At 54.2% G+C, this 20,601-nt stretch overlaps 1 protein-coding gene across 5 annotated transcripts; it reads left to right on the top strand.

The window, feature by feature from the left end:
- Positions 1-4,056: 4,056 nt before the first annotated feature.
- HNRNPL (heterogeneous nuclear ribonucleoprotein L) lies at positions 4,057-18,396 on the top strand. 5 transcript variants are annotated; one of them, XM_023245202.2, is made up of 13 exons: positions 4,057-4,173; positions 8,635-8,753; positions 9,366-9,603; positions 9,727-9,812; positions 10,637-10,733; positions 10,817-10,889; positions 14,281-14,352; positions 14,464-14,744; positions 15,815-15,936; positions 16,241-16,442; positions 17,153-17,210; positions 17,320-17,415; positions 17,992-18,396. In XM_023245202.2, the coding sequence occupies exons 3-13, from the start codon at positions 9,379-9,381 to the stop codon at positions 18,048-18,050; spliced, it is 1,371 nt and encodes a 456-aa protein (XP_023100970.1). In that variant the 5' UTR covers positions 4,057-4,173; positions 8,635-8,753; positions 9,366-9,378; the 3' UTR covers positions 18,051-18,396. The 5 variants fall into 5 exon arrangements, with proteins under 5 accessions (XP_023100970.1, XP_003997873.1, XP_019675132.1 ...); XM_003997824.4 differs by lacking the exon at positions 4,057-4,173 and adding an exon at positions 6,365-6,643; XM_019819573.2 differs by lacking the exon at positions 4,057-4,173 and adding an exon at positions 6,365-6,475.
- Positions 18,397-20,601: the final 2,205 nt, after the last annotated feature.

Raw genomic sequence — 20,601 nt, forward strand, 5'->3', positions numbered from 1 at the left:
TCAAATGTCAGTATTTTATTACAATTTTATTATCAAATGTATATTATCACTAAATGAATTTTGATTTTAAAAATCAAATTAGCTTTAGTTGTATGTGATGTTTTACAAATAGACTTGTATAAAAGCTAAAAAAAAAGACATTTTGGCGGCTGAGAAAAAAGGTTACAGGCCAGGGGACCCCCCCCCAGCCCCACCGCCAGCCGCAGGTGTTTGAGAGCAGGTACGCGTGTCCCCAACTATCACTGATGTGGACGACTGGTCCTGGGAGGCCATGGGACAGGTCTGCGACAAAGGGAGAGAAAGGATTCTCTTTTTTTTTTTTTTTCAACGTTTATTTATTTTTGGGACAGAGAGAGACAGAGCATGAACGGGGGAGGGGCAGAGAGAGAGAGAGGGAGACACAGAATCAGAAACAGGCTCCAGGCTCTGAGCCATCAGCCCAGAGCCTGACGCGGCTCGAACTCACGGACCGTGAGATCGTGACCTGGCTGAAGTCGGACGCTTAACCGACTGCGCCACCCAGGCGCCCCTGTGGGCTCTATTTTCAAACCAGATCCACAACTGGCCCACTTCAGCCCCTCCACGGCCCCACCCGGATCCCATCCACCTTCTTCTCCAGACTGTTCCACCGAACCAGCCCCCTCCCTGTCTTCCTGGCTCCTGTCGCACCTCCTGTGGTGTGTTTCCCACGCCCACACCACGCAGCCAGAGGGCTCTTGTGAAGGCCTGAGCCAGGTCAGGGTCCTCCCCTGCTGGGAAGCCTCAAGTGGCCCCACCTGAGAGTAAAAGTCAAAGTCCTCCCCAAGCCCATGGGGCCCCTCAGTCCTCTCTAGGACTGTCCCCTTCTCTCACCTCTCTGGCGACATCGCTTATCATGTCCCCCCCCCCCCCCCATTCTACTCCAGCCCCGAAGCCAATTCCTGGAACACACCAGGCACATTTTCACCTCAGGGCCTTTGCACTGTTCCCTCTGCTCGGAATGCTAATTCCCTGCTTCAGGCCTTTGCCAGAATGTTGCCTTCTTGGTGAGGCTTTCTCTTAATACCCTTTCGAGCAAACTGCCCTCACACTCCTCATCCTCCTTCCCTGTTTAATTTCTGAATAATAGTTATCATCATGTGATATAATGTCTTACTTAAGTATTTCACTAGAATATAACCCCCAGGAGGGGCGCCTGGGTAGCTCAGTCAGTTGAGCCTCTGACTCTTGGTTTTGGTCATGATCTCGGGGAGACAGAGCCCCATGTTGGGCTCCACGTCAGCGCCTGCTTGAGATTCTCCCTCTCTCCTCTGTCTGTCCGTCCCCTTTCCCCATGTGCTCTCTCTCAAAGTAACTGACAAACGTTAAAAAGAAAAAAAAAAAAAAAGAGGGGTGCCTGGGTGGCTCAGTGGGTTGGGCATCCGACTCTGGATTTTGGCTCAGGTCACGATCTCATGGTTTGTGGGTTTGAGCACCACAGCAAGCTCCACGCTGACAGTGCAGAGCTTGCTTGGGATTCTCTCTCTCCCTCTCTCTCTCTGCCCCTTCCTTGCTCACAGGCGCATTCTCTCTCTCAAAATAAATCAACTTAAAAAGAAATAAAATTTTAAAAAGAATGTAATCAACAAAGCCAAACTATATAGTCAACTATAGCCAAATTATGGAAAGAGCCCAAATTTCCATCAACCGATGAACGGATAAAGAAAATGTTACACGGGGCACCTGGGTGGCTCAGTCGGTTGAGCATCCGCCTTTGGCTCAGGTCATGATCTTGCGGTTGATGAGTTTGAGCCCCGCGTCGGGCTCTGTGCTGATGGCCCGGAGCCTGGAGCCTGCTTCCGATTCTGTGTCTCCCTCTCTCTCTGCCCCTCCCCCACTCATGCTCTGTCTCTCTCTGTCTCAAAAATAAATAAACATTAAAAAAATTAAAAAAATTAAAAAAAGATGTTACACACACACAATAGAATGTTACTCAGTAATCAAAAAGAATGGAAGCTTACCATTTGCAACAACATGGCTGCGACTAGAATGTATTATGCTAAGCGAAATAAGTCAGTCAGAGAAAGAGAAATATACCATTTCACTCATGTGTGGAATTTAAGAAACAAGACAGATGAACATAGAGAAAGGGAAGGAAAAATAAGAGAAAAACAGAGAAGGAGGCAAACCCATGAGAGACTCTTAAGTACAAATAACAAACTGAGGGGCGCCTGGGTGGCTCAGTCGGTTAAGCGTCCGACTTCAGCCAGGTCACGATCTCGCGGTCCGTGAGTTCGAGCCCCGCGTCGGGCCCTGGGCTGATGGCTCGGAGCCTGGAGCCTGTTTCCGATTCTGCGTCTCCCTCTCTCTCTGCCCCTCCCCCGTTCATGCTCTGTCTCTCTCTGTCCCAAAAATAAATAAACGTTGAAAAAAAAAATCAAATAACAAACTGAAGGTTGCTGGAGGGGAGCTGGGTGGGGGATGGGCTGATGGGTGATGGGCATTAAGGAGGGCACTTGTGATGAGCACTGGGTGTTATATATAAGTGATGAATCATTAGATTCTCCTTCTGAAACCATTATTACACTATACATTAACTACCTTGGATTAAAAAAAAAAAAAAAAGAACGTAACCCCAGGACAGAGGGAGTTTTCCGTACCTTGTAGAGCATTTTATCCCAGGTGTCCCCCAATAGTGTTGGCTCAATAAACACCCCTGGGATGAATGAATGAATGAATGACCCTAGGGTAGATTCTTAGAATGATTAAAACATACCCACTTCTAGCCCCCATAGAGCCCAGATTTAGTGAAGGGACAGAAATTAAATAACTAGACGTCCTCACGTGGCAATAAGAACCAACAGGGAAAGGGGTGCTTGGGCGGCTCAGTGGGTTAAGCATCGCCTTCGGCTCAGGTCATGATCTCCCAGTTTCTGAGTTCAAGCCCCGCAACTAGCTCAGTGCTGACAGCTTTGGAGCTTGGAGCCTGGAGCCTCAAGCCTGCCTCGGATTCTGTGTCTCCCTCTCTCTCTGCCCTTCCCCAGCTCACACTCTGTCTCCCAAAAATAAACATTAAAAAAAAAGAAAGAAGAGGGAGAGATAAATGGGGAGCCATGGTTTTAGTAACGTATGGCTGCTAACTATGCTGGATGGTGAGGAAGTGACATTTGAGCTATGCGCTGTCTGATGAGGAGCAGAGATCGGGGAGAATATTCTAGGCAGAGAGAGGAGCCGGTGCAAAGCCAGAAATGAGCTCTGAGCATTTGATGAACAGAAGGAAAGCCACTGTTTGTGCCCCATCAAGAACAGGTGGAAAAGGGTTAGGCACGGATGGGCCTACAACGGTCAGATTACTTCTTGTGGGTGTTAAGGAAGGGAGCGACTAGGTCTCCTTGTGTACGTCAACCGGTCTTTCCCTTCTCTGGGCCTCATTTTGCCTCATCTGTGAAATGGGGGTAGGCCTGAGGCCCCTCTGCTTCCAGACATTCTCACCATCCCTCAGGACCACCCTAGAAGGCAGGCGCTATTACCATGGGATCAGGAAAGAGGCCCCAAAAGGCTAAACCACTTTCCCAAGGCCCCAAGAGTTGTAAGAGCAGCCTCCATATTTGGAGCTGGCGGCCCCAGAGCCTTCGCCCTTAAACTCCACTGCTTATTGCAGCCCCCCAGAACCACAACAGGTACTGCAGTGCGGTGGTGGTTACTCGTCTTCAGCGGCAGGCAGAGCCCGCTATGGCCACTTACAAGCGGGGGGGGGGGGGGGGGGGTCCTGGATTAGTCGCTTGCGTCCCCTGAGCTCATTTCTTCATCTGTACGGGGTGCGCCCCAACATTAACCTCAACTAACACAACACTTGGCTGACCAGGAGGAATGAGGCCTCACTGCCAAACAACGGCGTGACTTTCCGAGATGGAAAGTGTGTGTGTGTGTGGGGGGGGGGGGTTGAGGGGTTTGGGTGTTTGGGGAAAAGGGACCCGGCTCCCTAACGTGTAACGTGTGAGGGCTCATAAGTCTTTCCGTTCCTTTCTGGCGTTATTCCCTCCATTCAACCGCGGAGCAACTCTCGATCTCTCCCCCCACCCCCACCCCGTATTTTTTTTCCAGGCTGAAAAGAGGTCGTGGTCCCTTTAAGGCCCGCCCCTCCCTCCCCCAAAACTTCCCAGTGTCTGCTCTCTTTTCGATCCCGGACGGCCGGCCAGGCTCGCCGCCGAGCTGGTAGGGGCTGGGGGCGAGGGGTCGGGGAGGGGTGCAGGGGGATGGGTGGGAGGCGCCGCCCGCCGCCCGCCGCCGGAGCGCAAGGGGTGGGGGAGGGGCGGAGGCCGGGAGCGAGGCGGTGCAGATAACGCGGCCGCCGGGTCGCCCGCCGTGGGCGCGGGCCCGCCGGCGAGCGACCCGGAACGTGTGGCGCCGAGAACGGTTCCGCCGCGTCCCGGCCGCGCGCGACGGCGCGAGGGGCGTACGGGCCGGGCGCGGGGGCGGGGAGGGGAGGGGCCCCTCTCCCCCCTCCCCCCACCGCATTCCTCTGACGTCGGGACCTCGCGACCCCGCCCTTAAGTGGGGCCCGCCCCGCCTCGCTTCCCTCGCGCGGATCACGTGTTGAAGGAGCTGCGCCGCCCCTCGGTGCGTTCGGTTTGCCTTTTCGGGTCTTCCCAGTGTGACTGGGAACTGATTTAGATCCTCGTCGGCCCGCTCGCAACTTTCTTATCTTCCCAAACCCGCAGACCCACCAGTCCTGTCTCACTCGCTTAGTGCCACTGACCCCATTTCGAACTTAGTTTCCATGAGGACTCCTGTTTCGGGAACCCTCTTTCACCCACTGGGAATGTTCCGAAGCATCTTTGGGGCGGTCGCCCGTACTTCCCACGACTGGATCCTCTGCAAGCGCAGCGTCTCCCACCTCCAGCAGTCAGCCCCATAACATTAGAGCCCTTAGGCGGGATCCTGGCTCAGCCTCCGGCCCTGCCCCTAAGATCTGGCTGTTGGGCGTCGTTGGACCCTAGAGACTCTGAGAAAGGGCATTATCTTCGTGGTGTCCCTACCCCGTCTCCACGGAAGGAAGACCCGCCCCCGCCGGACGAGTAGAACACCAGGACTCCCCTTTGCAGAGCGCGAAAGCGCTGTGCCGCGTGCGGGACTTGTCTCTCCCTTACCCACGCGGGACTTCCACGCAGTAGAGTCCCCGGACTGTGGCAAGCCACAGAGGTCAGGGCTGTCGGGTGGAAACCACTGGCCGGAGTGGTCAGGAGTTATCACAGGGCAGGCCTGGAGTCAGGACTGGTAGGGACTAGGAACGCTTTTCAGAGCGGAGACTGCTGCACGGACTACTCCTCCGGCAGGAGGGGCAGTGGGCAAAGTGTTCCAGATGGAAGAACCTGCACGGGCAAAGGTCGAATGGTGCGTGGAAGGTCCTTCCCTGTGTGCAAACTGAAAGGCACTATTGTGGCTGAATTTAGAGGTGGAGCAGTGAAATGGCCCCCGGGAACGTGACAGGGTCCTAAGACAATCAGCACTAGCAAATGGTTTTATACCGAAAGGGTTAAGTTTGGGTTATTGAAATTCCTCCGGCATTGTAAACGCCCGAGGTGGAGAGGAATAAGGTATAGTGGTGGGGACAGAGCTGCACTGGCAGCTGCCCCTCTGTCTAGGTCTAGCCTTCTAGGCGCACCCCACAGCATGTTAATAAATACTTGGGGTACTGCAGGCCTTCACCCGTTTAGAGGGTCGCCCCGCCTCCAGAGACGCCTGAAAGCCTGTTCGCGCCTGCGCTCTCGCTTCCGATCCTTTCCTTGACTGCGCCAAAGAGCGCCTCCCGGCCTGGGGAGGGCTTCGCCTTTTCACCCAATCAAAACCCACCGGTGGTCCTACTGTCTAGTGAGGGGACCCTTTCCACTCTTCATTGACTAATCGAGTAGAGACGAAGAAGACGGGCATCTGCAGTAGCCACTGGAGAGTGGCAAAAGGGAGGGGTTTCCTTTTCTCCTCGCCGAGTGGCGCGGGAAGGTAGTCGCTGTGACTGGAAGACTAAGAAGTTTCGGCTTGAGGGATTAGTGAGGAAGCCAATGAAAGTGGAAAGAAGGCGGCGCTGTTCAGGCGAGTGGGGAGCGCCGTTCCTATCAGGTGCTCCAAAGGAGGCCAGGCCGTGCCAGAAACCCGACCTATCAGATTGGAGTTTATTTTAAGGCGGTGGGATTGGCGAAATGACTGGCAGAAAACACTCGCCTATAAGGAGTGTTCCAGACAAACGAGGGCGGGCCGTCCTGCAGAACGGCGTGGGCTGTACCCAATAGGTGCGCAAGGCGTGCGGAGGCTTCCCCTCCCCCCTTGGCGGGACCAGTGGCTCCCCCTATCGGGTGGGGGCGGCGGGTGACAGGCGTTGTCCCTCCCCCAATGAGAGGCGGGGGGAGGCGGGTTCTGCGCCGCCATGTCGCGGAGGCTGCTGCCCCGGGCGGAGAAGCGGCGTCGGCGGTTGGAGCAGAGGCAGCAGCCGGACGAGCAGCGGAGGCGGTCGGGAGCGATGGTGAAGATGGCGGCGGCGGGCGGCGGAGGCGGCGGTGGCCGCTACTACGGCGGCGGCAGTGAGGGAGGCCGAGCCCCTAAGCGGCTCAAGACGGACAACGCTGGCGACCAGCACGGAGGCGGTGGCGGCGGCGGTGGAGGAGCCGGGGCGGCGGGCGGCGGCGGCGGGGTGAGGCTAGGGTCTTAGGCGCCGGGGACGGCCGAGAAGGGAGGGAAAATTTTCCACCTTGAGGGTATTCATTTGGTGGGGGGGGCCTCTGCGCACGCGCCCAGGCCCTCGCGCTGTGACGGGGTGGGGGAGGGGCAGGCGTTGGGCAAACGGCGGGGTTTGCGCGAGGACAGACGCTTGCGCGTGCGCGCTACTCTGAGCGGGGGTGTGGGAGGCGGAGGAAGTAGCTCGCGCTGCGGGCGGCGCAGTGCGCAGGCGCCGCGGGCTGGGGTGTGGGGGCCAGGCACGCGGCCGGGCCGTTTTTTTTCCTTTATCGTTTAATTCACGGCCCTCATGCGCAAGCGCACTTCTTCTCCTCGGGCCTCGTGGGCGGTTGTGGGGGCGGGGGTGGCACCGCGTGAGCGGGGAATGGGTGGGCGGTGGCCTTTTCCGCGCTTGGGTGGGGAATTCTGCCCGATCTCTGTTTAATCCATATAGTGTCATAGTTTGTCTCAATAGAGAAGTTGATCTTCTTTGAGGCTGTTCCTCCAGAACGGAATGTGTCCCCATTTTTGTGGGCAGTGAACACCGGAAGGAAGGCTTGTGGAAGGTCTTTTTAGCCGTTTGGGAATTGAACTAACTTTGGAACGGCCACAAGTTTGCTTACAATTTCCGGGAGTTAACTGGATGCAGTTGGTTTGCTGAACCAAAATGTTCCCTGAGGGTGAGAGTGAACGTTTTTGGTCTCCTAGTCGGAAAGGACCACCATTTGTTCCTCCTGGCTCGGAGCCTATTTCCTCCTCATGAAGTCCTCTCCCGTTCAGCCATTTGCAGGGTTTTCCAGGGTTTCGTGGTGATCGGTAGCTGTGATTTACTAGTGGTTTAATCTGTGCCAGGCCCTGTTGCACACTATTAAAAAAATACCCTAACCAGATCTTTAAGAGTTCTTTCTGTGTGAGCTACAGGGTGGTATTAACAATTCTGGACTTGTAAAGATGAAGTAAACTTGTTTAGATCTTGTAGCTAGTGAGGGGGGGAGGGGACAGGATTAGAATTTATGGGCAATGGAACTGCAAACCGCTGAGCTGGTAACCATCTTCAGGCGGGTGTGCCTCCTGTGGTTTGTGTGGTTCATTCCTGAAATAGGATCCAATTCTGCCCCTGTTCCACTGGCTTCTGCTTGGTGGCTCTCAGACAGGAGGTTGGGCCCAGAGCCCAGCAGACACTAGAAAGTTACTTTTCTCCTGATTTCGGAAGACTGCTCTGTGTGTGTGTGTGTGGAAAGATGCTTCGTGCAAGGGAATGATCTTGGTTTTTAGCTGCTATGGGTTGGAGTTTCTTTTCTTTCTGAAGGACCTTTTTTGTCTTTTTCTTCAGGCTGGCCTAGGCAGTATTTTCCAACACAAATTTTGGTGGGTTATTAAAGACTAGAAGCAGTCAAGACTGCCCTGGCTTTCACAGCTTCTGGGTCACGGGCTGTTTTACCATGACTGGACGTGGGGATGAGTGTGGGGAACAGTAATACTTGGCTGACTGATGTTGGCAACTTGTTTCACTGCGGGGGGGGGGGGGGAGGGGGGGGGGAGGGGGGGAGGGCAAAGAGACTGTTGGATGCAGTGGGAGTGTTCTGATTCAGATCGCAGCAGGGTACTGTTTGAGCCCTTCTTGCAAACTGCTGTCCCCTCTCCATCCCAGCCTTTCCCAGGGTTTCCTTGATGGGTGGAAAGAGAAAAGTTCTAGGAGGAACGTAAGGTGTGGGACATGCTTTGTTCTCCATTCTGCCTTCCTCAGAAGCTGCAGCAGGAACCATAGGGATAGTAGCCACCCACTCAGGGCCTGTGCTTAGCTGGCCCCAAACCCTTTTAGGCTGACTGGTTTGTATGGCCGTCCTTTGTTGTCTGCCCTGTGTGACACTTAAGTGTCTCATCTGATGAGGTCCCCAACAGCACAGAGGGCAGTGGGCCACCATCTTGTACAGCAGGAAATGAAGTGATGTTGTTTTCCTTTCTCAGGAGAACTACGATGACCCACACAAAACCCCTGCCTCCCCAGTTGTCCACATCAGGGGCCTGATCGACGGAGTGGTGGAAGCTGACCTTGTGGAGGCCTTGCAGGAATTTGGACCCATCAGGTACTCCTATCAGAGCCCCGGGGTTGGACATAAAAAAGTCACCTCCTTAGTGTCCTATGCGTTCTTAATTTCTGGTTGGAAGTGAGGTGGCCGGTTTGGCCCAGGGTCCTTTGGCTATGTCCTGGGACTCCTCCACTCTTGGTTTTGGCTGTCATACTTGGGATCAGGTTTTAGCAAGTTCCATGTCTTTGTTGTTGCCTTTTTTTTTCCTCCTGCCTGTAGTTTCTAGGCAGCAGTCTCGCATTCAGCGAGTAGTTACTGAGTGTATTTGTCACGCTGTAGGTGCTGGAAATAGAGTAGCAGATGAGATCGTCTTGGGCCCCTCCCAGACAGCTGCCTACCCAGAGTGGTCAGCACTGTGACGGGAAAGTCCAGGAGCCCTTAGAAGGCATGTGACTCAGTCAGGGGAGGAGGGTTCAGGAAGGAAGGCTTCTCAGAGGAGGTGGTACCATCTCTTTTGTCTGTTGTGCCACTTAGGTGCAGGGTGTGGAGGTCAGGAAACCATGATGAAGGTGTAGAGGGGTCAAGAGACAGGAGTCAGTTCACGGAAAGTGGAACGTCTTCCTCTTGCTTGTGTTCTGGGAGGACTGAAACCTGTGTTCTCTCTGCCAGCTATGTGGTAGTAATGCCTAAAAAGAGACAAGCGTTGGTGGAGTTTGAAGATGTGCTGGGGGCCTGCAACGCTGTGAACTACGCAGCCGACAACCAAATCTACATTGCTGGCCACCCAGCTTTCGTCAATTACTCTACCAGCCAGAAGATCTCCCGCCCCGGGGACTCGGACGACTCCCGGAGCGTCAACAGCGTGCTTCTCTTTACCATCCTGAACCCGATCTATTCAATTACCACGGTGCGTGCCAGCAAGCCTTGTTTTAGATGCTTCTGTGAGATCTTCCTTCTTCCCTTCCTGTCCCCTCATCTGAGCCAGATTGACCTGCCAGTGCCCTTTCATCTTGCCGTGTGCTTTTTACAGGATGTTCTTTATACTATCTGCAATCCTTGTGGCCCTGTCCAGAGAATTGTTATTTTCCGGAAGAATGGCGTCCAGGCCATGGTGGAATATCCTTTGTTGGGGGAGGGGTGTTCTTTGAGGTGGGGGGCTCTTACAAGGCTCTGCAGCGTTCTGTCCTTTCAACCAGTGTGGAACTTCCTGAGTGCCTGCCAGATGCCTTCATGGAGTCCCCAGTCTGATGGGAGAGGTCGTTAATAAACAGTCTGCAATAGAGTGTGGAAAGCTCAGGGTCAGAAGTGCGGTAGGGGTAGAAATGGGGTGCTGGCAGTGACCAGGAGACCTGACAGGGTGGATCTATTTCTGTGAGGAGGTAGGAGCTGGTGTTCAAGACAGGTACTGGTTTCTGCCAAGGTCCTCAGGTGGGCGGGAGCTTAGCCTTAGGAGGAAGCAAAAGGCCTGCCGCCTGACAGGGTGAGGGTTCACTGCAGGCGCTGGAAGAAGTCAGTAGGACGTCCTGCGTAGTACCCTAAAGCATGGGTCAGGGTGCACTGGGAAGCCGCTGACAGAACTCCGAGGCAGGAGCATCCTCTGGTTGATGTTTCAGAGGTTGTCCGGCTTTGGTCAAAGCACGTGGCACGAGTAGGAGAGGACTGGGCTGAAGAAGAAAGTGGCTAAGCCTGGGGTGGTGGCAGAGGGGGCCGGCTGCCACTCTGGGCCGGGAGTGCAGATGACAGGAACTCTGGGCAGTGGCTGCCCACCCACGCAGCCCTCCAGCTCACCTCCGTGCAGGCGGCTGGCGACCGGGCAGTGAACTGATCCCAGAGCGCAGCTGCAGTATGGTCTTCGGGTGCTCTCTTGTCCTCCCTTTCTGGGACGACTTAAAGCCCTTCCCAGAGAGCACCCATCCCACGGTTTTCCTTAACGTACTCACATTTGATTCTGTGCAGAGTGCCCAGCGGGCCAAAGCCTCACTCAACGGGGCTGACATTTATTCGGGCTGTTGCACTCTGAAGATCGAATATGCAAAGGTAGGTCTGGGAAATGACTGCCCCTAGTCAACTTCCAGAGGAGCTGGGGCCTGGCTAATTTCAAGCTGTGTCTCGTTCTGCAGCCTACACGCTTGAATGTGTTCAAGAACGATCAGGATACTTGGGACTACACAAACCCCAATCTCAGTGGACAAGGTAATCCTGACGGCCACTTTGTTCTAAACACACCCGCCTTGCCTTCACTTGACTAGCGCACTTCATAGACCCGGGCTCAGGGTTATGTAATGCCATTGGGCTCCCTGTGGACATGGGAGGGCCTGGGGGGGCGGTCAGTTCTTGGAAAAGACACCCCAGTGGGAGATGGTGAATGAAGGGGCCTCTGTAGGTTCTAGTTGCTGCTGGGGGCCCTTTGATGTGGCGGAGGGTGTAGAGCCAAGGCAGAGGCTCGGACGGGGTGGGGAGCAGGCCCTCACTGAGCACAGGGCATGGCGATGGCTTATAAACCATAGCGGCTCCCAGGTGGATTCTGCTGCTTCCCTTCTAGGACCCTGCTTAGGGTCACTGACTCCATTCTCACCGGGCCAGGAATGGTCCTCTTGCTCTCCACTACTGAGAGGGTCTGCTGGTGGGGGGAGGGGCGGGGAGCAGCCGGGGGAGGCGGTGAGGGCTCCTGGGCCCTCGGAGCAGAGCCTTTGAGCAAGTTGACCTTGTGGAGGTGAGACACCCCGGATTGGAGCAGGGCGGACACGCCTCACCTCACTTGTAGAGGGGACTCAGCATCTCTGCGGGGGGCCCAAATGGACAACCCCCTTCCTAGAATCTGCCAAGAATGGTCTGCCTTGGATAGGAGGGAGAGGTGGAGGATTGCCTTTGAACACCAGCCGCACCCCCTCAGCGGGACCGTCCATCTCTGTCTTGGTCTGCTACGTCGGACTAGGCCGCGGGCTGAGGGAGGAGGCTGGTCGCTGACCTCTCACAGGCTCTGGGAGGCCAGAGGCCCCCGTTCCCAGGCAGGCCCGTCTTGCTCGCCCTTGCAGCTGGGAAGCAGTGGGCAGGGTGGGCTAGACTCTTCCCCAGGACCCTCACAATGGGCGCTGTGGGCATGGCCGCCCCTCCAGAGATCAGAGGCAAATTGGTGACCGAGTGAATGTACCAGAGCGGGCAATGGCATTACATGACCGCTAACAGAAACATGGCAACCAACCATTTCTTCTCCAAGGAACACAAATAGAAGATGTGCAGACCGGCAGGGGCTAGTGGCAGGGGCCGGCTGTGCATTGGTTTCGATGCCTCTCAGCTTTGGCCGCCCCGAGGCTGGGGGTCAAACACAAGAGCTGATGAGGTGACCTGGAGTGAGGCGGTGCTTCGCCACCCCTCGGGGACCGTACTTCAGCGGCTCTGCCTCTGCACATTGCTCACCAACACACAGGGTAGAAACCACTAGCTCTTCCTGGAGAGAACAGAACATGCAGCCTCCACCACGTCCCCAGAAACAGCCGCAGACTTGAGCTCACTACATCAAGAACACCACACCGTGCTCCAAGGAACAGCTACAAGCACAGAGACAGAGGCAGACAGAGACAAAGAGAGAAAGAGACGCAACATGGCAGCAGACACTGCTTTTTTATTAAACATTAAAAAGCCAAAATCCAAGCAAACTTGAACCCGAGAATGTACACAGAAGTAGGAAACACAGAGAACAGAGCTCTCCCAGCCAGCCAGCGGCGCTCTTTTCGGAGAACGTTTCATAGACTGAAGTAGATTCCATGGGCCTCCAAGACAATAGGATCCTCTCTCCATTCCTCGCCATATGGGTTGGTTTTTGGTTTTTGCTTTTGTTTTTAAGTCCTTTGGTTTGGGGAGGGCCTTTTTTTTTCTTTTCTGTTTTGATATTTTTATTTTTTCCGCAGTCATCGGCTGCCAACATAATCTGCACCAACCGGAGATCAGAAACCAAAAAAAAAAAAAAAAACTTAAACCACAACAACAACAAAAAAAAATCAAAAAAAAAAAAAAAAAACAGATCTAAAGCCAGACAGCCAAACAGCTCAGAGGTACACAGTTACCTGCTGGCGGGTAACCGGGCGCGCTCCCAAGGCCAAAAGCGCGGGCATAGTGGGGCCACTGGCACACTTCACAACCAGGAGACACGCACACGGAGCGCTACACAGCCAGAAGCACCGCACCACCGCACTGCAGCACACAATGTGAGGAGGTGACAACATGGAGGGACACTACCCACTTCATACACCTTTATTTTCCACTTTTCTGGTATCTTCTGAGGACAGAACATCTGTGAGCCATTTTTGATTTAATCAAAGCATTGACTTTTAAAAAACAATTCTTAAAAAAAAAATTGTAGCGGATGTGTACCGTAACTTGTATTTATGACTGTAAAACCATGTGATGCAGGGTCGCAGTGTATGTTTGATGGGACGCCATCTTTCAGAACTGTGCTAACTCACTGTTGAAGCGTCCAATGGTAAGAGAAAATACAGATTTGTTTTTTGTGACAAATGGACATTGTACTCTGTACTTCTGCTGTAAGTAGCCCTTTTCCATCTTTGTAATGACTGATTGTTGAAAACAAAAACCCAGGCTGGGTGGCAGGAAAGGGCAGTTGGTCTCGAGCCGTGGGGTTTGGAGTCTGCCAGACCTGGGTTCAAATCCCGGCTCAGCCGCTAACTTGCTTTGTGACCTTGGGCCAACACGTCTCTTAACTGCTCAGTTGAAAGTTAAGTGCTCAGGTTCCTTATCTGTAAAACGGGGCTGAAATAGTACCTACCTCATAGGGTTGTTGTGAGGAATTTCAGAAGCGGTGATGTCTGTAAAGCACTTAGCACAGTGTTTGGCGCTGAAGCGTTAAATTCATGTAGCGACTATGAATCGCACCTGGGGTCTGGGGTGGATCTGCGCCATCGTCCGGGTCTGAGAATGTCGATGCCTTGTATACGACTGCTCAACTGAACTGGTTCTGATGTTGCCCTGCTCGTCCTTTCCTATGGTCCCTCTCCTTGGGTCTGATGTGACGGGGAGGGATTCGGGTGGGGGGAGGACCAGAGTTGAGGAAGAAGGGGCCCAGAGAGCTGGGTGGGCCTAGAGCCCCTAGAACCTTGGGACTTCCGGGGCCACATTTGATCTTCTGTCTGTCCTGCCTTCCCTTGGTTGTCCGCCTGCTCTTCGCTCCTCTCCCTTCACTGGGAGCTGCTTTAGAAATCTGTTGTCGGCCTCCGTGACGTGACGGCTTCCGTAGCATCCGCAGGCTTCCCAGAGGGCCCCAGAGCTGGGCCTCCCATTTGGGCCCGGGCAGGGGAGAGAGCCCACAGGCAGGCCTCATCCTTCTCAGAGAAAGGAAACCAGCTGCTCCGTATGGGCCAAGGAAGGGAAGTCTGGGCTCCAGCCTTGAGGCTCGGGCTTCATGCCCACCCGGGGTCAGGCCACAGGAAGGAGGCCCCAGCAGCTCGAGTGAGGAAGGGAGGGTTTGCCTAAGGCTTGCAGGAACCAAAGGACTTTGAGGTTAGCCCCTAGTCAGGAGGGAAGACCCCTTTTTTCCAAGTTAGGCTCTGACTGTCTTCTCTGTCCACAGGTGACCCTGGCAGCAACCCTAACAAACGCCAGAGACAGCCCCCTCTCCTGGGAGATCACCCCGCAGAATATGGTGAGGGCAGGGGGTTCCCCTCCGTGGACTCCCGTGGCTCATGTGCCCCTGCCCGCCGCCCGCCGCGCAAATTCTCACCCGTCCTCCCTCTCTTTCCTTCCCACCCCCCAGGAGGGCCCCACGGTGGGTACCACAGCCATTACCATGATGAGGGCTACGGGCCCCCCCCACCTCACTACGAAGGGAGAAGGATGGGCCCACCAGTGGGGGGTCACCGCCGGGGCCCAAGTCGCTACGGCCCCCAGTATGGGCACCCCCCACCCCCTCCCCCACCACCCGAGTATGGCCCCCACGCCGACAGCCCTGTGCTCATGGTCTATGGCTTGGATCAATCTAAGATGAACTGTGATCGGGTCTTCAATGTCTTCTGCTTGTATGGCAACGTGGAGAAGGTGAGCTCCTGTGCGGTGCGTCGTTTTCCTCGTAGACCTGGCAGGCCCGAGCCTCATGCTCTTCCCGTGGGAGAGGGAGCCTGGCTAGGGGCGAGCTGGTAAAGAGCAGGAACTCACTTAAGCAGGGGACCAGCTGTAGGCTTTTGTTTGGCCCTCACCGTGTGGGTGTTTGGTTATTTCGTTCGTTGGGGGTGTTGACCAGAACGTTTTAAGACACAAGCGCTGACACTTAATACTACAAGGATGTGATTTATAAAACTTCATATGGCTAAAGATCGTCGAGTGAGGATTTTCTCCAGAAAACTTAAGATGATCTGGCAACACCGGGCCTTCCTGCCTTGCCTGTGTGACAGGTGGCCGTTCACCTCTGACCAGGTGGCCTCTTTCCTCTCTGTCAGACCCTTCTGAGTCCTGGAGGCGTCTGAGCCTGCGGCCCCTGGCCTAGCCTTAGCAGCCAAGTGCAGGTTGAGCGTTCTCTTGTGTGTCTGGCACTGTTAAAGGTGCTTGGCATGTAGTAACTTGTATTGCACTAGAATCCTTAATTAGACGAACAGGGGAATGAAGGCACGGAGGGTGATAACTTGCCCAGGTTCACAGGCTTTTATGTGGGAGCGGGACTCCGAGCCAGAGAACTGGGCTTTAGTGCCTCTGTTATCAGTTTTTACTGTCTTTAATGCTATCACCCACAGAGAGACTTTTTTGTTTTTAATGTATTTTTGAGAGAGCAAGCGCACACCTGAGCAGGGGACGGGGAGGAGCAGAGAAGGGGACAGACAGGAGCCAAGAGAGCCGGATGCTTTATTTTCTTGCCATGCCCCCTGGCTTTTGTTGTGCTTATTAAGTGGTGCACGTTCTCGGGGTCACGGCCTGAGGTTAGAGAAACACGGTTGAGCTGAGCACTCACTGTGGGTCAGACCCACTTCTCCGTTCTCTCGAAACATCATTCACGAGTGAGGAGGTGGAAGCCTCGCTCCAGAGCCAGGAGTTCTTGCTTCGAACTCGCTCCGAACGGGTGGCGCAGGGTCCCTGGAGGTCGGGCGATGGCGCTGATCACGGGTGCCGTCCTCCAGGTGAAATTCATGAAAAGCAAGCCGGGGGCCGCCATGGTGGAAATGGCTGACGGCTATGCTGTGGACCGAGCCATCACTCACCTCAATAACAACTTCATGTTCGGGCAGAAGCTGAACGTCTGGTAGGTACTTCGTCTCTTCAGGCGTGGGAATGTCGGCGAGGAACTGTGAAAGAAGGGACGTGGGAAGTGGCTGCTCTGGAAAGGGCCTGGCAGAGGAGCACGGCGAGGCTGGCTGCTTGTCCGGGCAGGAGTGGGGTGTGGTGGGAACACTCCCCAGGGTTCAGCTGAAGCAGTGGGAAAAAGTGTGTGGGCCTCGCCTCTGCTGTGGGGCGATGCCCCCTGGGGCGCACGGCGTCTGCAGATTGGAACGAGGCCCCGGTGGAGGGCCTGGGGTCTGACAAAGAGCTCCCCTTCCCCGGTACAGTGTCTCCAAGCAACCAGCCATCATGCCCGGGCAGTCATACGGGCTGGAAGACGGGTCCTGCAGTTACAAAGACTTCAGCGAGTCCAGGAACAATCGGTTCTCTACTCCAGAGCAGGCAGCCAAGAACCGCATCCAGCACCCGAGCAACGTGCTACACTTCTTCAATGCCCCTCTGGAGGTGACCGAGGAGAATTTCTTCGAGGTGGGTGCTGTGGAGTTGGTCCTTCACCACAGCCATCTGAATAGGCTGTTTGTTCTAGCCTTCCAGCAAATCTCTGTGGAGCCCCTGCTCTCTGCCAGGCCCTGGGTTGGGTCCCAGGGTTGCGGCAGGGACCAGGATAGACGGGCTGAGACTGACACCAGACATAGTTTGCCTTTCTCACAAGCTAGGATGGGCGGCTTCTTTGCTGGAAAGGATTTCTCCTCCCCTGGTGATACAGAGCGGTGGTCAGAGTCCAGTCTCAAACATCCACGTTGTCAGGCCCTTCGGGGACTAGATAGATAACATCAGAGGGGAGGTGCCTGTGAAGGCCTAGTTTGAGGAAACCGGGGCAGTGAGGGGCGGAGGGCTGAGTGGCACAGATGGACTTCAGACCTTGTCGTGGCCTCAGACGTAGCTGTTCAGTTCAGCAACACAAGTGGCTGGAGACGGAAATTTTAAAAAGCAGGTTCACCGTTGTTGGCAACGTAACAGTAATAGTTACTACTGTGATGATGATAGTTAACTTTAGTAAAAACATAGTAAGAGGAGTGTGTCTAAACATGTTTTGGGTCGTGGGGCCACCTTAGAGTATGTTGTGTGATCAAAGCTTAGAAATGCTCCAGGAAAATTGTAAGTGCTCCCCGTCCCGGGCTGCTTGAATCCTGCGACGCGGTACTCCTGTTTCTGAACGTGTTTTCGATCTCTTGCAGATCTGCGACGAGCTGGGAGTGAAACGGCCATCTTCTGTGAAAGTATTCTCAGGCAAAAGTGAGTAAACGGCCCTTGCCTTTGTTCCCCACTCCTTGGTTGCGCATGGGCGGCCCCCTGCCTCCTGCCTCCTGCTCAGGTCGGCCTGAAACCTCTGCATTGTGACCAGGTGAGCGCAGCTCCTCGGGGCTGCTGGAGTGGGAATCCAAGAGCGACGCCCTGGAGACTTTGGGCTTCCTGAATCATTACCAGATGAAAAACCCAAGTGAGTATCTGCGTGTCCTGCAGCCGTTCCCTTCGTGGCCCGATGGTAGGCTGGCTTCGGGCCAGAGCCGACCTTCGTGCCACCAAGGTAGGGCCCCCAGAGATCTCTTCACCATTCGTGACACGGGCAGGGGGACCTGGTCGCCAGGAGATTAGACCGATGGTCCCCATGGGAGGACCAGGCCGGCTGTTGGCTGCCACCCACTCTGCCAGCCTGAGACTTACTCAGACTTGTGCTCTTGGGACTGGCGTTCTGTGCGTCAGAAGCTGCCAGTAAACACCCAGTAGTGTCTGTCACGGAGGCTGGCTCAGTACCCAGGAAAGGGGCTATTCTGGCCAGCAGGTAAAAGGAGTCCGCTAAGGGGCTGGGACTAGGATTCTCCATGGAATCGAAGGAAGGAGAGGAAAGCGCCTTCAGTATTGGGCATGTTTTTTAAGTCTGACATTGGGCAGTGACCAGGTAGATTCCCTGCGGTCAGTCTGCAGAAATGGAGAGATGGGCAGAAAGGGGGGGTTCTGGGTGGTTAGAGCCTCTGGAGAGGGGCCCAGACGAATCTTTCTTTTTTCTGTCTCGCAGATGGTCCATACCCTTACACCCTGAAGTTGTGTTTCTCCACCGCTCAGCACGCCTCCTAATAGGTGCCTAGGAAGAGCCCCATCTGAGCAGGAAAACATTTCTCTTTCCTTTATGCTGTTTGTTTTGGGTTTTTTTGTTGTTTTTTTGGGTTTTTTTTTTTTTTTTTTTTTTTTTTTTTTTGCAAAAGTTCCTGTATTCCTTTTTTTAAATGCTAGGTTAGTAGGCTTAACCATAATGGAAACGCTGGAAGTCTGGAGGGGGAGGGGAAGGGGAACTGATATCTCCCAAGATTAACCTTCACTTTTTAAAAAATTATTGTACATGTGATTTTTTTTTTTTTCCTGTTCATACATTTGTGCTGCCCGTGTACTCTTGGCACATTTCAATAAAATTGTTTGGAAAATACACTGCGTGCTTACTGGCATTCGAGGGTGTGTCCGCATTCCTCCCACCTGGTCCTCTGTTGCCCCAGAGAGAAGCTTGGGGGTCCAGGCCCACAGCCCCAGGAGGCTGCTGGGAGGAGGCGGGTCTGTTGAGGAAACACTGGGAGGGCCGGAGGTGGTCTTAATGGGCCCTGCCCAGCCCGATCTAGTTGGGAGAGTCACTTTAAAAGTAAATGTTGCTGGGGGCGCCTGGGTGGGCAGTCGGTTAAGCGTCGGACTTCAGCCAGGTCATGATCTCGCGGTCCATGAGTTCGAGCCCCGCGTCAGGCTCTGGGCTGTTGGCTCAGAGCCTGGAGCCTGTTTCCAATTCTGTGTCTCCCTCTCTCTCTGCCCCTCCCCCGTTCATGCTCTGTCTCTCTCTGTCCCAAAAATAAAAAAATAAACATTGAAAAAAAAAAAGTAAATATTGCTGAAATTTAAAACGTTGAGAGAGCAAACTACAAGCCTTAATCCTGCCGAGTCACCACGTGTTTTTATAAGGTTGGAAATTAAGACCTCAGATGAAGGTGAAAGTCTCCCCAATCCCTTTAACAATTTTTGGTGGTTTATTTTTCCCCTTAAAAGTTCTATCTGGATGGGGGTTTTTGTTTGTTTTCAGAGCAGGAGTTGGGGAGGGGCAGAGATGGGGCAGAGGATCAGAAGCGGTCTCTGGTAACAGCACAGAGCCCAGTTCCGGGCTCCCAGCTCGAGCCCAAGTCAGACCCTTCATGGACTGAGCTGCCCAGGCGCCCTGAGGGTTTCTTTTAACAAAATGCCCCATGCTGAACAGTGTTGTGTGTCATACCTCACAGCTTCCTCCTTTACCCCTTGCGCAGTATCTCCTGGGGACGGGCCCTAATTTACCTGATTCTGAAGGTAAAATCTAATCTTTAGCTTCCGTAAGCATTGCAATGTGATGGGTGCTCTCCCAATCCTTGTAGAGGAACCTGTGTGTGTGGTGGGGGGTGGGGCCTGGCAGGCGGTAGGGTGGGAGGAGCCTACTTGAAGGACCTTGACTCACGCTGGAGGGAAGTCTTCCTAGAAGAAGAAGTGAAAAGCAGTTAATTGTGCCTTGTCTGGCACGTGCGCTTGGAAAAGAACCCACGGGCGGTGGGCTGGCTCAGTTGGAAGAGCACGCGACCCAGTCTTAGGTTTGTAAATTTGAGACCCACATTTGGTGTAGAGATTATTTAAAAATAAAATCTTAGCGGGGTGCCTGGGTGGCTCAGTTAAGCGTCTGGCTTCAGCTCAGGTCATGATCTAGCGGTGCGTGAGTTGGAGCCCCGCATCAGGCTCTGTGCTGACAGCTTTTAGAGCCTGGAGGCTGCTTCGGATTCTGCGTCTCCCTCTCTGTCCCTCCCCCGTTCACATTCTGTCTCTCTGTCTCTCATAAATGAATAAACATTAAACAAAATAATAAAGTCTTAGCTGGGGCACTTGGGTGGTTCATTTGGTTAAGTGTCCAACTCTTGATTTCAGTTCAGGTCATGATCTCCCAGTTTGTGGGATCGAGTCCCATTTTGGGCTCTGCCCTGACAGCACCAGGCCTGCTTGGGATTCTCTCTTCCTCTTTACCCCTGCCTTGCACGTGCGCGCGCACACGCACGTGCTCTCTCTTTCTCAGAGTGAAAAATATCTTAGGAAAAACCAGTTAGGGAGTTTTCTGTGATTTTGTTTTTTAAGTTTCTTTTGAGACCACAAGAGCTGGGGTGGGGGGAGGGACAAGGGATGAGGGAGAGAGAATCCCAAGCAGGCTCCATGCTATCAGCATCGGGCTCGATCCCTTGGATCCTGTGCCAAGATCCAAAGTCTGAGGGGCACCAGGGTGGCTCAGTAGGTTGAGCAGCTGGCTTCGGCTCAGGTCATGGTTTGTGAATTCAAGCCCCACGTTGGGCTCCAAGTTGGATGCTTTACTGACTTGAACCACCCAGGCGCCCCAGGGATTTACTGTGAAGTTTTTGTTTTGTTTTTGAGAGAGAAAGAGGGCACAAGTGAGTGAGGGGCAGAGAAAGAGAAAAAGAAGCAGAGCTCACTCAAAGCAGAGCTTGTGTTTACTTGAAGCAGGGCTCATGCTCACCTGATGCAGGGCTTGAAGACTTGAACTCACGAACCATGAGATCATGATCTGAGCTGAAGTCAGATACTTAACTGACTGAGCTGCCGAGGCACCTGCCCCCCCACCCCACCC

This window comes from Felis catus, chromosome E2 (genome assembly GCF_018350175.1).
Source record: "Felis catus isolate Fca126 chromosome E2, F.catus_Fca126_mat1.0, whole genome shotgun sequence".
Lineage (NCBI taxonomy): Eukaryota > Metazoa > Chordata > Mammalia > Carnivora > Felidae > Felis > Felis catus.

Excerpts from the sequence above, each read along its gene's own strand:
- HNRNPL (XM_006941293.3), top strand. The coding sequence starts at position 6,380 with ATGTCGCGGAGGCTGCTGCCCCGGGCGGAGAAGCGGCGTCGGCGGTTG. Across the intron at positions 6,644-8,634 it reads CGGCGGGCGGCGGCGGCGGG|GAGAACTACGATGACCCACA; the intron begins GTGAGGCTAGGG and ends TTCCTTTCTCAG. Across the intron at positions 9,604-9,726 it reads CGATCTATTCAATTACCACG|GATGTTCTTTATACTATCTG; the intron begins GTGCGTGCCAGC and ends TGCTTTTTACAG.